Source organism: Myotis daubentonii, chromosome 14 (assembly GCF_963259705.1).
Source record: "Myotis daubentonii chromosome 14, mMyoDau2.1, whole genome shotgun sequence".
NCBI lineage: Eukaryota > Metazoa > Chordata > Mammalia > Chiroptera > Vespertilionidae > Myotis > Myotis daubentonii.
The window spans coordinates 19,489,912-19,506,446 of record NC_081853.1 but is presented as its reverse complement, the minus strand read 5'-3'; the positions used below and the strand labels follow the sequence as shown (position 1 = coordinate 19,506,446).

General features: G+C 57.8%; 1 protein-coding gene across 1 annotated transcript in view; it reads left to right on the top strand.

Annotated features, from left to right (window-relative positions):
- DNAH1 (dynein axonemal heavy chain 1) overlaps window positions 1–16,382 on the top strand; it is a 69,348-nt gene extending 52,966 nt beyond the window's left edge. The window contains exons 51-77 of the mRNA XM_059663388.1: window positions 157–328; window positions 1,316–1,507; window positions 1,857–1,967; window positions 2,413–2,598; window positions 3,007–3,198; window positions 6,046–6,213; window positions 6,303–6,494; window positions 6,689–6,820; window positions 7,330–7,455; window positions 8,319–8,438; window positions 8,562–8,711; window positions 8,828–8,988; window positions 9,750–9,975; window positions 10,109–10,304; window positions 10,577–10,728; window positions 11,158–11,354; window positions 11,579–11,723; window positions 11,938–12,096; window positions 12,171–12,302; window positions 12,682–12,852; window positions 12,930–13,109; window positions 13,191–13,367; window positions 13,838–14,008; window positions 14,168–14,298; window positions 14,673–15,024; window positions 15,347–15,581; window positions 16,123–16,382. Coding sequence (XP_059519371.1) covers window positions 157–328; window positions 1,316–1,507; window positions 1,857–1,967; window positions 2,413–2,598; window positions 3,007–3,198; window positions 6,046–6,213; window positions 6,303–6,494; window positions 6,689–6,820; window positions 7,330–7,455; window positions 8,319–8,438; window positions 8,562–8,711; window positions 8,828–8,988; window positions 9,750–9,975; window positions 10,109–10,304; window positions 10,577–10,728; window positions 11,158–11,354; window positions 11,579–11,723; window positions 11,938–12,096; window positions 12,171–12,302; window positions 12,682–12,852; window positions 12,930–13,109; window positions 13,191–13,367; window positions 13,838–14,008; window positions 14,168–14,298; window positions 14,673–15,024; window positions 15,347–15,581; window positions 16,123–16,244 — 4,648 coding nt within the window. The 3' untranslated portion in view covers window positions 16,245–16,382. The remainder of the gene's footprint in view (window positions 1–156; window positions 329–1,315; window positions 1,508–1,856; window positions 1,968–2,412; window positions 2,599–3,006; window positions 3,199–6,045; window positions 6,214–6,302; window positions 6,495–6,688; window positions 6,821–7,329; window positions 7,456–8,318; window positions 8,439–8,561; window positions 8,712–8,827; window positions 8,989–9,749; window positions 9,976–10,108; window positions 10,305–10,576; window positions 10,729–11,157; window positions 11,355–11,578; window positions 11,724–11,937; window positions 12,097–12,170; window positions 12,303–12,681; window positions 12,853–12,929; window positions 13,110–13,190; window positions 13,368–13,837; window positions 14,009–14,167; window positions 14,299–14,672; window positions 15,025–15,346; window positions 15,582–16,122) is intronic.
- The last annotated feature ends 153 nt before the right edge of the window (window positions 16,383–16,535 follow it).

Sequence of the window (16,535 nt, the reverse complement as noted above, 5' to 3'; positions counted from 1 at the left end):
GAAATGGCCTGGGCCTTGCCACCAGGCCACTGGGTCTGGGCTATGGTGTGGCCTCCTGGCTGCCATGCCACTGGGCTATGGAAGGGCCCTGGGTCCTGGGTTCCTGGGGGTGTAAGTCGGTGTCTCAGCGCCTCATTTGGACTCCTGGCCCTCTAGCCCCATCGGAGAGATCTTCCGAGCTCGCCTGAGGCAGTTCCCGTCCTTAGTCAACTGCTGTACCATCGACTGGTTTAACGAGTGGCCGGCAGAGGCCCTGCAGTCTGTGGCCACCATATATCTGAGTGAGATCCCAGAACTGGAAGCCACCGCTACAGTAATTGAAGGACTGGTAAGTGTCTTGGTTAGAAACAAGCCATCAGGGGGCAATGTTTAGGTTTGGGTTTGGGGTCACCGAGGCCTGGGTGAGAGTCCTAGGCCTACCACTGATGGTAAGCCTTTAAGTAAACAGCTTTACCTATCTAAGCCTCAGTTTCCTCATCTGTATAATGGGAGTGCCACAAGGTCATCACGGTGATGTAGGAGGTTGGGCACACTGTTAGTTACCATCTGTCTTATTCCCTGAGGGCTTTGTGGCAGCTTTCTTCAAAGAACTCCCTGTCACAGCCCAGAGATCACAGATGGAGTGGGAAGGGGGGAGGCTGGAATTGTCTGGTCCAACCTGAGTGACAGTCACATGAGGGCCAAGAGTTAGGGTGAACCCATTTCCCATTTCCCCTCAGTTGTGCTGAGGCCTTGGACCCTCCCATACCTCAGATCCAGTCTAAGAGGGGACCTCCCCTTAGGGCTCTTAAAGAGAGGCAGGTCATGGAGGCTGTGACTGGGCCAAGAGCTGGGAAATAAGATGCCTAAGTCCACATTCAAAGTCAGCTCTGCTCTGACAGCCCCTTAACTTCTCTGAGTCATGGATTATTTAAAAAAAAAATGTCTTTATTGATTTCAGAGAAGAAGGGAGAAGGAAAAATAAAAACATCAATAATGAGAGAGAATCTCTGATTGGCTGCCTCCTACTCAACCCCTACTGAGAATCGAGCCTGCAACCTGGGCATGTGTCCTGACCAGGAATGGACCCCTACCTCCTGGCTCATGGGTTGATGCTCAACCACTGAGCCACACCGACAGACTGGGTCATGGGATTTTTATCTGAAGAATAAATGATGTGTGAGGTCATAGGAGAGTGAGTATGAGGGGCTTCGAGGTTCCTGCACACGCTCTCTTCCCCGGACCAGGCTATAGTGGCTTCCAGGGAGGGCACCCTGGTACCCTCTCTTTGCTGGGGGCTCTACAAGGCTGCCACCAGTGGTCTCCCACCCCACAGATTCAGGTTTGCGTCTATATTCACCAGTCGGTGACCAAGAAGTGTGTCGAGTACCTGGCCGAGTTGGCCCGACACAACTATGTGACCCCCAAGAGCTACCTGGAGCTGCTCAATATTTTCTCCATCCTCATCGGGCAGAAGAAACAGGAGCTTAAAACCGCCAAGAACCGCATGAAGAGTGGCCTGGACAAGGTGAGCCGGGGTGGAGCGTGTGGGCAACGGCCAGCTGCACGTGGTTCTGCCCCCTCAACCTTAGCCCTGATCCAGGCAGCCAGCCTAGCCTCTCAGTTGGCAGCCGCAGTGTTTAAACGGGTGGCTTTCTTCTTTATCAGAAGAGCAGAAGCTGCCAGCCCAAAGGCAGGGCCAAAGCAGATCTCTCCACAGATTCTCAGGGGACTGCGCCCTTCCTCTGGGGTCCACTGGGCAACCTCGGGGCACTGCAGCTGCCGCCGCATCCTCTTATTAGTGAGGACAGCCCTGCAGGGCCCTCCTTCTGGTTCCGTCACACCTGGTTTTTGTTCTCTGTGCCCTCCAACCCCAGCTGCTGCGAACTTCGGAGGATGTGGCCAAGATGCAGGAGGAGCTGGAGATTATGCGCCCCCTGCTGGAAGAGGCTGCTAAGGACACCTTACTCACCATGGAGCAGATCAAGGTCAGGGGTGTTCCCGGCCAATCCCTGCTGTCCGACCTCTGCAGGTTGCTTAGCTTCCTGGCAGAAGTAGTCCTGCTCTACAAGTCAGTGTACTGAACCTTTTCCCAGCAGATGGAGAGACAGGGAGCAGGGGGAGGAGCGCCTTCTCTGTCTTACATAGAGGTGCCCTGCGGGCTTAGGGGCCCTGCCCGTAGGGCTGTTATGCTCCAGCCTGTAAAGCCGGAGCCCCAGGCCAGGTGACAGGGAGCACTCAGGATTAGAAAGGGCTCTTAGCATTCCAGATCTCCAAGGCCTGTCAAAGCTAAGAGGGTCCTCAGAGGATGGGGCAATCCAACCCTCAATTCCTTCCACCTGAGGAGACCAAGAGGCAAAGAGGAGAAAGGGGAGGGCACACCTATCCCTGCCACTGGCCACCAGCTGGGCCCTCCCTGCCTCTGGTCCCCAGGTGGACACGGCCATTGCCGAGGAGACCCGGAAGTCAGTGCAGGCAGAGGAGATCAAGGCCAACGAGAAGGCCCAGAAGGCACAAGCGATTGCCGATGATGCCCAGAAGGATCTGGATGAGGCACTGCCTGCCCTGGACGCAGCCCTGGCCAGCCTGCGCAACCTCAACAAAAATGACGTGACTGAGGTGGGCGGCCAGGCATCTCCCAGACCTCCCCGTGGCGTTTCTTCCTGGTGCCTCTTGGGTCCTGGTGTCCAGGCCCTCCCTCTACACATCCCTTGGGGGTCATGTGCCGAGAAGTGATGGTAGAACTAGAGCTTGAACCCAGCTATCTATCTTTACCTCCTTGTACCAGCCCCAGGGCCCTGGGAGGGCTTTGGGCCCTCAAAAGTGAGCATCCAGGATTTTGTGGCCAGGCCTGGGTACATGGAGGGGCAGTGGGCTGAGGCCAACCTCAAGGTCTCCAAGCACGCCCTTTGTCTGTGGTGGTAGAGACTTGGTTGGTGGGGCCCACCCTGCCTAGCAGCTGTCCCTACCCAGGGTACCCACTCAGCCATGGATTTCCCCCTCCTCTACGCCTGGCCGGGCCCACAGGTGCGTGCCATGCAGCGGCCTCCCCCAGGCGTGAAGCTGGTCATAGAAGCTGTGTGCATCCTAAAGGGCATCAAGCCCAAGAAGGTTCCTGGAGAGAAACCTGGCTCCAAGGTGGATGACTACTGGGAGCCCGGCAAGGGGCTGCTGCAGGACCCCGGCCGCTTCCTGGAGAGCCTCTTCAAGTTTGACAAGGTGAGCACGCCAGGCACCTGGCCGCCAGTGAGTGAGGGCTTCCCAGCTGGGCAGTGAAGCGGGGAGAGGAGCCTGCCCCACCACAGTCCTGGAGTCTGTCCTGTCTCCCTCTGCCTGCATACACACAGCGTTATGGCCACAGAGCTGACAGAAACCAGATCTTGGCCTGGAGGACCTCTTTACCAACAGATGGGTATGGAGGAAATCAGGACCCAGGCAGCCTCCTATGTCCATAGACATCACCCCCAGTTACTCCCAGACTGCAGATTCTCGTGACCTTTCCTCCCTGCGGCCCCTATGGCCTTGGCCTAGACCAGTGATGGTGAACCTATGACACGCATGTCAGAGGTGACACACGAACTCATTTTTTTGGTTGATTTTTCTTTGTTAAATGGCATCTACACTAATAAAAGAGAAACATGGTAATTGGCGTACGACCGCTACCCTTCCCATTGGCTAATCCCCCTGTCACTCACAGAGTAGGGCCGAGATATGCAAATTAACTGGCAGCCAAGATGGCGGCTGGCAGCCAGGCAGCTGATGCGAACAGGGAGGCTTGCTTGCTTCAGTGACGGAGAACTCCAACGGTTCCCCGCCTGACTTGCCGGCCTCTCAGCTGCAACTTTAAGCAACTATGTTGCGAATAAAGAAGCTAAAAAAAACCCCAGAAACCTGCTTTACTCAGCCGGACCACAACATTGTATCAAATACAGAGGGTAAACAAAGGCCAGAAACCTGTTTTCAGCAGCCGAGGCCTCAGAGCTAAAGCTGGCCCAGAATAAAAAAAAAAGAAAGAAAGAAAGGAGCAGTTGGGAGCTTCAGTCGCAGCCTAAAAACAGCCCTCAGCCCCTCAGCCAGACTGTCCAGGCATCCCAGTGGGGACCCCCACCCTGAAGGGTGTGTGACCAGCTGCAAACAGCCATCATCCCCTCACCCAGACTGGCCAGTCACCCCAGTGGGGACCCCCACCTTGATCCAGGACACCCTTCAGGGCAAACCAGCCAGCCCCACCCATGCACCAGGCCTCTATTCTATATAGTAAAAGGGTAATATGCCTCCCAGCACCGGGATCAGAGTGACAGGGGGCAGCACCCAAACCCCCTGATCGCCCTGCAGCTCTGTGTGTGACAGGATAGAGCCATAACCTCCCCATTGGCCCTGCCCTGAGTATGAGAGTGGCGGCGCCCCAACCCCCTGATCAGCCCTGCTCTGTGGGTGTTAGAGGGCAGCGCCCCAACCCCCACCCCCCCCACGGGCCCTGCTCTGTGTGTGATGGGGTAGAGCCATAACCTCCCCATTGGCCCTGCCCTGAGTGTGACAGTGGCGGTGCCCCAACCCCCTGATCGGCCCTGCTCTGTGGGTGATAGAGGGCGGTGCCCCAACCCCCTGATCTGCCCTGCCCTGAGTGTGACAGGGGGCGGTGCCCCAACTCCCCTATCGGCCCTACTCCATGAGTGACAGGGGGGAGCTCCCCAACCCCCTGATTGACCCTGCTCTGTGCGTGACAGGGTATGGAGCCCCAACCCCCCTGATGGGCCCTGCTCTGTGTGTGACAGGGGGTGGCGCCGCAACCTCCCCATCGACCCTGCCTTGAGTGTGACAGGGGGCAGTGCCCCAACCCCCCAATCGGCCCTACCCTGAGCGTGACTGAGGGTAGCATCACAACCTCCCAATCTGCCCTGCTCTGTGCATGACAGGGGAAGGCGCCCCAACTCCCCAATCGGCCCTGCTCTGAGCCCGACCAGGGGCTGCACCTAGGGATTGGGCTTGCCCTCTGCCACCCGGGAGCAGGCCTAAGCCAGCAGGTCGTTATCTCCCGAGGGGTCCCAGACTGCGAGAGGGCACAGGCCAGTCTGAGGGACACCCCCCTTCCCCCGAGTGCACAAATTTTTGTGCACCGGGCCTCTAGTTTAAATATATAAAATAAATATCAAAAATATAAGTCTTTGTTTTACTATGGTTGCAAATATCAAAAAATTTCTATATGTGACATGGCACCAGAGTTGAGTTAGGGTTTTTCAAAATGCTGACACGCTGAGCTCAAAAGGTTCGCCATCACTGGCCTAGACATTCACCATCTGCTGGATCATTGCCTCAGCCTCTCAGCCTCAGCACCTGAGATTAAGCCTCCCCTGATTGTCTTTGGGTTTCTCTCCTTGTCTGTCTGGGGCTCTCCTTGTCAATGGGCATATGCATTCTTGGGAGCCGCTCCTGGAGGGCCCCTCTTCCGCCCAGAAATTGGCTAGGGGGCAACTATCTGTCTCATGGGGGCCACCCAACACCAAGTGTTGGTGTTGGGGCCCCAGGCACTTCCTGGGGTGCACTGGAAGGCAGTGGGACCCCCTGTGAGCTTCCCCATCTCTCCTCTTCTTCCATCGGACTGGAAACCAGAGGCCCCACAGGCCTAATTAAGCCCATATCAGGAGTGCTCAGGGCCAGTGCTCAGGCTCCTGGGCCCATCCTGCACTACAGGGGTGGAGTCTCCGGGGTGGGACAAGAGCGCCAAGGTGTGGTGACCTCTGGGGCAGGGATTATTATCCTTGAACATGACTGTCTCCACACCTGCGAGGAAGCAGCCCTAGGTGAGTTTAAATGGGGCCTGTGTATTATCAGATCTTGAGGCTACATCATTTCTCAAATCTCCAATTGTGTTATCTGAAATCCTGGAACAGGGAAGTTTCTCTTCTGGCCAGTTTTTTGGATCATTTTTATCCTCCAAGGAAGACACCTGCACTGAGGCCTGCACAGAGCGTGGGCGCAGAAGCAGGATCCGGGTATCCTTTAGCAGCCCACTACCCTGTCCTGCCTGGGAAGTAGCCCTCTGAGGCCCATGGTTTCCATGTCCAGGACAACATTGCGGAGTCGGTGATCAAAGCCATCCAGCCGTACATAGACAATGAAGAGTTCCAGCCCGCCGCCATCGCCAAGGTGTCCAAAGCCTGCACCTCCATCTGCCAGTGGGTGCGCGCCATGCACAAGTACCACTTCGTGGCCAAGGCCGTGGAGCCCAAGCGGGTGAGGGCTGGGTATAGCTGGGGGGCAGGGGAGAGGGGTGAGGGCTCCCCAGGGCACTCAACAAGCTGTCCCTGTGCCCTGTCCTGCAGCAAGCCCTGCGGGAGGCCCAGGATGACCTGGAAGTGACACAGAAGATCTTGGATGAGGCCAAGCAGCACCTGCAGGAGGTGGAGGACGGCATCGCCACGATGCAGGCCAGGTACCGAGAATGTGTCGCCAAGAAGGAGGATCTGGAGCTGAAGTGTGAGCAGTGTGAGCAGCGGCTGGGCCGAGCTGACAAGGTGCACACACCCCTCCGGAGAGGGCCTGTAGACATGGCCTGTCCTGTACAGGGGCTAGAAGGGTCTGGGTGGTGGTGGGGTCCTAGGATGGCTGTCTGCAACTCCTCCCCAGCAGCCGGGGGCTGCCCCGGGCAGGGACACCCAGGCCCCTGGCCTAGCCTCCCAGAGCCCGCCCCATGGGGCTCCCTCTGCAGCTCATTGGCGGCCTGTCGGATGAGAAGGTGCGTTGGCAGGACACAGTGGAGAACCTGGAGAACATGCTTGACAACATCTCTGGAGATGTGCTGGTGGCTGCCGGCTTTGTGGCCTACCTGGGCCCCTTCACGGTAAGGAGCTCCCACCCTGCCTGGGCAGCCTCACCTCCCAAAGAGGCTCCATCTTCAGGCCTCACCTCCCTGAGGGGCAGCCTGTGGGCAGCTCTTTCTTCACTCACTCATTCAACAAGCACTTACCAGGCGCCATGTCTGAGCCAGGTGCTGTTCCAGGCACTGAGGATATAGCAGTGCATGAAAGAGCCAGAAAACCCACCCTGGTGGGGCTGGCCTTCCGGTGGGAAATGTGAGCTTGCACTTCCGGGCTTGCTGTGTGCATGTCATTCCGTCCTCACAGATGCCCTGACAGTGGGCATTGTTATGCTTACCCCTATTGCACAAATGTGGGGCTGAGGGGTATGGAGGCCAAGGAATTCACCCCAAGTGGAACTAGAGTGCAGGTGCCGGCTCCATGTCTGAGCTCTGACCTCTGTGTACAACTGCCAAGTGCTGGGGTGTGGAGGAAGGTGGGAGGGTGTCACAGGTGTCGTGTTGGGGTGGATCTGAGTCTGGCATCTCCCCAGGGCCAGTACCGCGCAGTGCTCTACAGTCAGTGGGTCAAGCAGCTCGTGGCCCAAAATGTCCCCCACACCTCCGAGCCTACGCTCATCGGGACACTGGGGAACCCCGTGAAGATCCGCTCGTGGCAGGTACCCACCAGGGCGGGGGGAGGGGGGTGGTTAAAGCGACTGGGCTGGGCCTGTGGTAGGGTACAAGCTGGGCCAGGAACCTCCTGCCTCTCTCACCCTCTTTCCTTCATCTGCTCAGAGATGCTAGCCCTAAACCCACCCAGGCCCAGCAAGAGGGTGGTAGTTAGGAGAGGAGAAAGCTGAGCGCAGTGTGGCTCAGATGCTAGCTAACTGTGGGCAGAGAATTCAAGGAGTGCTTGAAAAGTGGGGGTGAAGCTGGCGGAGCAGTGTCTGGAGGGAGGGTCTCAGCTAGACCCTAAGGATAGGTAGGCACAGGGAGAGAACCAAGAGGCAGTAGGCAGAGGTCAAAGGTGGATGGGGGCTAGGAAGGCCGATGGGCTGCAGGCTCTGTGGCGATGGTCCAATGGAGTGAGAACTCAGTAGGCAAAAGGACAGAGAAGCCCAGTGAAGGAGGGTGTTGGGACTTAGCCTAGGACAGCTGTGGGCAAACTACGGCCCGCGGGCCAGATCCGGCCCGTTCGGCTGTTCTATCCGGCCCGCAGAGCATAAAGAGCGTTGGGTTCTCTTGCTCTCCCCTCCGCTCCTTCACCAGCAGCAGTGTTAACATGTATTAGTTCACACAAACACTCCATCCATGCTTTTGTTCCGGCCCTCCGGTCCAGTTTAAGAACCCATTGTGGCCCTCGAGTCAAAAAGTTTGCCCACCCCTGGGCTAGGAGCACATTGTCACCTGCCCTCACCTCCAAGAGGGCACAATAAGGAGAGGACAGGCTTAGCCAAGCATGGGGTTGGGAGTAGCTGTTGCCCCGGCTGACACTGTTCATGGGAGAGCCCCGGCCCACTCTGGCGCTTGTGCCCCACAGATCGCTGGCCTCCCCAACGACACGCTGTCAGTGGAGAACGGGGTCATCAACCAGTTCTCCCAGCGCTGGACCCACTTCATCGACCCTCAGGGCCAGGCCAACAAATGGATCAAGAACATGGTAAGTCTACCTGCCAGGTGCCACCACCCCTCCCTCCCACCAGTCTTAGCAGGCATGAGAGGAGTAGCTGAGCCTCAGGGTGGCTCTCAGCCCCCACAACCCCTCCCTGTCCCATTCCCACAGGAGAAGGAAAGCGGGCTGGATGTGTTCAAGCTGAGTGACCGCGACTTCCTACGCAGCATGGAGAATGCCATCCGCTTCGGCAAGCCCTGCCTTCTGGAGAATGTGGGCGAGGAGCTGGACCCCGCCCTGGAGCCCGTGCTACTCAAGCAGGTAGGCCTGCAGCGTGGGTGGGTGCGAGTGGACCGATAGCCCCCCGCCCCCAACCACCATGCCGCACTGACGAAGCCCAGGCCGCAGACGGCTCTTGCCCACCCCGCCCACCACAGACATACAAGCAGCAGGGGAACACGGTGCTGAAGCTAGGGGACACCGTGATCCCCTACCACGAGGACTTCAGGATGTACATCACCACCAAGCTGCCCAACCCACACTACACGCCCGAGATCACCACCAAACTCACCCTCATCAATTTCACCCTGTCGCCCAGGTAAGCCCCCAGCCCCCAGGCTCCCAAGTATCAGCTACACCTCGGCCTATCCAGCTGCCCCTCTCCTACCCTCAGGTCAGGAGTCATTGGGTCTTTCCCCCACTCATAGGCTCTGCCAGCTTCCTCCAGGCTTTTCTAGCCCCTCCACCAAATAGTATTTGCACTATTTCCACCTAAAGCCCCCACCCCCAACTCATCCTGATCCCTGGTCAAAACCCTACCCCCAGCCTCTCTCAAGAGCTCTTGTCTCTTCCCCTGCAGCTCAGCCCTTTGCAGGCCCTTGTGCACTCACCGCCCAAGCTGTCCTGGAGCCCTGGGTCAGGCACGCTCATGGTCCCTGTACCCTGCCCTGGCTGCTATGAGTCAGGCACTAGGGCCTTCATTGACCACCCACAGACCCCAGAGGCATAGTGGTCACTGTGAACCTCTCCAAAGAACTGGGGGTGGAAACACCCTTAAGGCCTGTCCCTCCCAGACACCTTCAGCCCCTTTCTGCTGAGAAGGAGTTTTTTCAGAGACCCCAGTAGCTCACACATCCAACTGCCTGGCCCCTGCTGGGCTCCAGGCTGCCACCCAAGGTCTCTGAGAACTGATCACTTTTAAAACAGGCTTGGCATTATATCTGCAGCCTGAGACAGGTTAGGCCTCCCAGGCTGATACCAGCAGGGGACTCTGCTCTTGGAACCCAGGAGCACAGACAGACAGGGGGCTGCCACGGGGCCACCAGGTATTACAGACAGGGTGTTCCCCGCCCCTGCCAGTGGCCTAGAGGACCAGTTGCTAGGCCAGGTAGTGGCTGAGGAGCGACCCGACCTGGAGGAAGCCAAGAACCAGCTGATTATCAGTAATGCCAAGATGCGCCAGGAGCTGAAGGACATAGAAGACCAGATCCTGTACCGGCTCAGCTCCTCCGAGGGGAACCCGGTGGATGACATGGAGCTCATCAAGGTGCTGGAGGCTTCCAAAATGAAGGCTGCGGAGATCCAGGTGGGCCACTGCGTGCCCACCCTGCCTGCCTCTCCCCACCTGCCCCAGGCTGGGCCCCTGTCCCCACCCACCTCTACCCGCTGCTCTTTGCCAGCCTACCTGGGTCTGACTAGGCCCCTCCTCTGACCCCCAGGCCAAGGTCAGGATTGCAGAGCAGACAGAGAAGGACATCGACCTCACGCGCATGGAGTACATACCTGTGGCCGTCCGCACCCAGATCCTCTTCTTCTGTGTGTCTGACCTGGCCAACGTGGACCCCATGTACCAGTACTCCCTCGAGTGGTTTCTCAACATCTTCCTCTCAGGCATCGCCAACTCAGAGAGGGCAGGTAGCCCTGGCACACATGCACCCTGGCACAGATGGAACCCATGAACACATTTGCACGGTGGGCACAGACACAAACTCACACCCGTAGTCACTTGCACATGCTCTCATCTCAGACACATTCGACATATGAACACAGCCCCCTCCCTACCCTCCTCGGAGCCCTTTTGCTGGGAACTCCAAATGCCCCCAGGGGAGGCTCGGACTGCCGTGGCTCCTGGGAGACTGGCTGGGCTGGACCCCAGGCTCTTGCTGCATCATCTCTCTACCCTGCAGACAACCTGAAGAAGCGCATCGCCAACATCAATCGCTACCTGACCTACAGCCTCTACAGCAACGTCTGCCGCAGCCTTTTTGAGAAGCACAAGCTGATGTTCGCCTTCCTGCTGTGTGCCCGCATCATGATGAACGCAGACAAGATCGATCAGGTGCATGAGTAGAGAGGCAGCCGGGTGGGCCAGTGGGCCAGTGGGCCAGGACAGACTGTCTGAGCAGTTGCCCTGTCGTCGGGCCTGGGAGAACAGGGTGGAAGGACAGGCCAGGCATGGAGGCACAGCAAGAGCAAAGGGACAGAGGGGCGGAAGCACGGTTCCTTGCTTAAAAACAGCCAGAGACCCTGGGTTAGTTGTGGCCCAAGAGTTCTGTGAGCATGTCTCTCAGAGCCTTGAGTGTGCTGGTGGGCACAGGGGCAGGCCTGGGCCTCCCAGCTCATGTCCTCAGGAGCCCCAGCTACTTCATGATGTGTTGGAAAGCACAGCCAAGTTAATGAGAGTAACAGCCACCACTGCTCAACCCTCACTGTGTACTGGGTGGGCTCACACAGGGCCTGGCACTAGCATCCCCCTGTCCCCTGCCAGAGCGAGTGGCGCTACCTCCTGTCTGGGGGTTCCATCCAGGCCACAACTGAGAACCCTGCAGTGGACTGGCTGTCAGACCGGGCCTGGCGAGACATCCTGGCACTCTCAAACCTGCAAGCCTTCTCCTCCTTCGCCACTGACTTTGTGGAATACCTCTCAGAATTCCGGGCTATCTTCGACAGCCCTGAGCCCCACCGGTGAGCTGGGCCCTAAAGCATGGCGGGGTGAGCACATCGAGGGGGTGAGACCCCAGAGACAGGAGCAACCCAAGGTTGCCCTGCGGCCGTGGCCACATCTCTTTCACGCCCCTGGCCACATATCCCCAGACACCCCCCTCTCCTCTGTCATCCAGCCAGCAGAGTCTCTGTGGCCAGTGCCCTCCCACAGGTCAACATTCAGGGAGACATGGGCACTATTGCAGGGAGCCATTGCCTGGCACCTGGGACAAGTACCTGGACCAGTTCCAGAAGCTGCTGGTCCTGCGCTGCCTGCGTGGAGACAAGGTTACCAATGCCATGCAGGACTTTGTGGCCGCCAACCTGGAGCCACGCTTCATTGAACCCCAGGTAAGTACCACTAGCTAACCCCCACCTTGGGTGCCAGGGGCCTGGTTGCAGCTAGACAGACCACTTTGCAGCCTTGGTCAGTCAAGACTCCTAGCCCTCCCCTCCAGGCCCCACTCATAAGCCCTCCTGGGAACTCTCGGGAAGCCCTGAGATTGCCCTCCCTTGCCCAGGTCCCTGTGCCCTCTTAGCCCCAGCATCTCTCCCTGCCCTGCAGACAGCCAACCTGTCAGTGGTGTTCAAAGACTCCAACTCCACCACACCCCTCATCTTTGTGCTGTCGCCTGGCACTGACCCCGCGGCCGACTTGTACAAGTTTGCTGAAGAGATGAAATTCTCCAAGAAGCTCTCTGCCATCTCCCTGGGCCAGGGCCAGGTAGGAGTGGGACAAGGAGGATGAGAAGGGGCCAGGCCAGCTGGTCCCACCACTCAGCACTCCCGTCCCCACAGGGCCCTCTGGCAGAAGCCATGATGCGCAGCTCCATAGAGAGGGGCAAGTGGGTCTTCTTCCAGAACTGCCACCTGGCCCCCAGCTGGATGCCAGCCCTCGAGCGCCTCATTGAACACATCAATCCCGACAAGGTGCGCCAGCCTCCTCTGCTGAGGGAGTACTGAGTGTCTACCCAGACTGTGAAGCTAAATGCGATGGTCCCACAAAACGCTCAGGCACACAGGGAGTGCTTGGGAACCGACAGATGGAACATGCATTGATTGCATTAGTCTTCCCAGTGGTTCACCCAGTTCACATTACCAGTGGTGATGTGACCCGCACAAAGCCACCCAGCACAAGCCGGTGACCCTGGGACCTGCCAAAGCTCATATTCTTAACCCGTGGTCCATGCAGTCTGGCCTGGCCCACCTAGAGGGTGGGGTGGCCCATGGTCCCTGGGTAGGAGGAAGCCTGGTGTTGGGGAAGCCACCAGGTCAGGGTCCTAATGCTCATGTGGAACATGGCCACCAGGTGCACCGGGACTTCCGCCTGTGGCTGACCAGCCTGCCCAGCAATAAGTTCCCAGTGTCCATCCTGCAGAATGGCTCCAAGATGACCATCGAGCCACCGCGTGGCGTTAAGGCCAACCTGCTCAAGTCCTACAGCAGCCTCAGCGATGACTTCCTCAATTCCTGTCACAAGGTGAGGCACACTTGGTAATGCCCTGCCTACCTGCCCTGATCCTCACCCCTCACGTCCCCGCCCCTCACCTCTCACAGGCGATGGAGTTCAAGTCCCTGCTGCTGTCCCTGTGCCTTTTCCATGGCAATGCTCTGGAGCGCCGCAAGTTTGGGCCCCTGGGCTTCAACATCCCCTATGAGTTCACGGACGGGGACCTGCGCATCTGCATCAGCCAGCTCAAGATGTTCCTGGATGAGTATGAGGACATCCCCTACAAGGTGGGCTGGGGACAGGCTGGGGACAGGCTGGGGGCAGGGGACCAGGCGCCCGTGGGGCCCTCTCACCCACCCACTGCATAGGTCCTCAAGTACACGGCAGGGGAGATCAACTATGGGGGCCGTGTCACGGATGACTGGGACCGCCGCTGCATCATGAACATCCTGGAGGACTTCTACAACCCCGAAGTGCTCCTCCCCGAGCACATCTACAGCGACTCAGGCATCTACCACCAGATCCAACCCACCTACGACCTCAACGTGAGCACGGCCTGGGTTCTAGGGTACTGTGGACACCTGAGTGCGGGGTGAGAGGAGTTGTGGCCCCTGCCCTACACTAGCTCCTTCTCATTGACTAATCCATCCCACAAAGACAGTCACCAGTGCCTGGGAGCACTCAGTGAGGCAGGGGCAATCCAACCCAACGCACAGTCAGGGAGGCTCCCTGAGGAAACGCTGCTTTGGCTAAGGTGTGTGAGGAGCGTTGGGGGGCTGGGTCAGGCACTCCCGAGTGTGGGTCATCAGTACAAAGGAGGGAGTGTGACAGGTTTGAGCAGTCAAATGAAGGAGCAGGGAGATGGATGGCAATGAGAAGGGGCCACCCACATGATGCCTCAGGCCTTGGAATCCCCAAAATAATAGGGTTACAACCAGGGTGATGGGTGGGGGCTGTGCTCAGTTGGAGGGCCACCACAGTGGGGCTTCAGCTGTTGTGCCTTCCTACCCCCCAGGGCTACCTCTCCTATATCAAAGGCCTTCCTCTCAACGACATGCCTGAGATCTTTGGCCTGCATGACAACGCCAACATCACATTTGCCCAAAATGAGACTTTCGCTCTGCTTGGTGCTATCATACAGCTGCAACCCAAATCATCCTCTGTGGGCGGTCAGGGCAGAGAGGAGGTGGGTGACAGTGGGAGGGAAAGGGCCCAAGGGTTGGGCAGGGCTAATCTCCCACCCACCACCCTGCCTGTTCCCTTGTGGGATGGAACTCTGTGCATGTGGAATCCTACAAGGGTTGTGGGAGCCAGCCCTGACCCCCACTATCTCTTTGCCCCACAGATAGTGGAAGGTGTGGCCATGAACATTCTACTCCAGATACCTGAGCCCATCAACTTGCAGTTTGTGATGAACACATACCCCGTGCTATATGAGGAGTCAATGAATACGGTGCTAATACAGGAGGTCATTCGGTAATCCCCACCACCCCCAGCCCTGAGTCAGTGGACCACTGGGCTGTAGAGAAATGACAGGAAGAGGTACTATGGGCCAGGTGCCATACCAAGTGCAATAAATCCATCCTCTAACTCAGCCACAGTTTTATTATCCCATTCTACAAATGAGTAAGCCAAGACCCAAAAAAGATTAAGTGAACTAAGGTCACATATTTGCTAAGAATCAGAGCTGGGATTGGTACCCAGGCTACCCAACCAGCTCTATGCTGTGGCCTCTATATTCAGCCATTGTTTTGGGGTGTGTTTTTTTTGCCTATGGCCCACAACTGGGGAGTATAGATGCTGCTAGAGGGCCCTGGCCCACTGCCTGCCTCCTTGCCACTGGCCCATAGGTACAACCGGCTGATGCAGGTGATCACACAGTCGCTGCAAGATCTGCTCAAGGCACTCAAGGGGCTGGTGGTGATGTCCTTGGAGCTGGAACTGATGGCTGCCAGCCTGTACAACAACACTGTGCCCGAGCTTTGGAATGCCAAGGCCTATCCATCACTCAAGCCACTATCCTCATGGGTCCAGGATCTGCTGCAGCGCCTAGACTTCATACACACCTGGATCAAAGAGGGCATCCCAGCTGTTTTCTGGATCAGTGGATTCTTCTTCCCCCAGGCTTTCCTGACAGGCACCCTGCAGAACTTTGCCCGCAAGTCTGTCATCTCCATCGACACCATCTCCTTCGATTTCAAGGTCTGGATACAGTTAGGGCCAGGTCAGGTGACAAGTTTGGGTACAGCCCAGACAAGGGGAGCCTAAGGCCACAGCTGGCTGACCTCAAGAGTCAGAGGACCCCTGAGCAGGGGTTGGGGGGAAAGGAGAGCCGGGCCAGAAGAGGCCATGAGCCCAGGGGAATCACAAGGGGCAGGACATAGACTGCAGGCTACCAGGTAAAATGGTGGGTGTGATGGGCAGGTAGGCAAAGCTCAGGAGGGAGTTTGTGCCTCTGGACCCAAATTCTAACCCAGATTCTGGGTGTTGATATGTGTGGGGCATATCTGTGTGCCCACCATAGGTATTGCGCCAGTCAGTGTCAGAGCTCAAGCAAAAGCCTGCAGAGGGGTGCTACATCCACGGACTGTTCCTGGAAGGTGCCCGCTGGGACCCCACGGACTTCCAACTGGCCGAGTCTCGACCCAAGGAGCTATACACAGAGATGGCTGTTATCTGGCTCCTACCTGTGTCCAACCGCCAGGTTCAGGACCAGGCCTTCTACCTGTGCCCCATCTACAAGACGCTAACCCGTGCTGGTATGAGGCCCAGGACAGGGAGCCTACACCACAGGTGGGGGCCCAGGCCTGGGCCAGCTCAGGCCAGTTAGGCTGATCCAGGTTAGCTGAACAAGATGGCCAAGAGGTCAGCCAGCAGTCCTAAGACCAACCAGGCAGGACAGGGCCTGGCAGCAGCAGGTGCCCAGCAGCTGGCTCGGTCTGTGGTGGCCCCTGAGGTCACCATCTTGTTGCCTCCCTCAGCAGATCCACCGTGGGTCCTGGGAGCCCTAGCCTGACAGTGGAGGTTCAGAGGGGGTAACTGAGGCCTGGAGAGGAGGGATGGGCCTGGGCCGAGTCCAGCAGGAAATGCGTGATGGCGTCAATTCTCCCATTACTGCCTGTCCTGTCAGTGCATTAATCCTGAACAGGCCTGGGCCTTGTCCAGACCATCACTGAGCAGGCTGCCCTTGGGCCAGGATTCCTTCCTTGTCCCCACATCTGCCAAGTCCATTGCCTTTACCCTATCCCTTCTCTAACTGTGGCAGACAACTTAACCCTCCCCCCTTGTTGCCTGTTCCAGGAACACTATCAACCACAGGCCACTCCACCAACTATGTCATTGCTGTGGAGATCCCCTCCGACCAGCCTCAGCGACACTGGATAAAGCGTGGTGTAGCCCTCATCTGTGCCCTGGACTACTAGACTTGGATAAAAGGGTGGGAACCATTAAATTTGAGTTTTTGAGTTTTCTAAGCAGTCCAACTGAGCCTTACCTGCTTACATCAGGCCCCTTCTATAGGACTCACTACCAGGGCAACAGTGGGGATAAGAGGTTACAGCAGCCTCAAAAGAGAATGTGGTTAGCAAGGGGAAGAGGTGGCAGAGGTAGCAGCTTTGACCTGCTGGACCTGTCCAGGTGCAACAAGAGAGGGGACCCCTCCAAGATCCCAGAGCTCCTCCAGCGAGAGCACGCCCAGCAGGACTAGAGGCAGC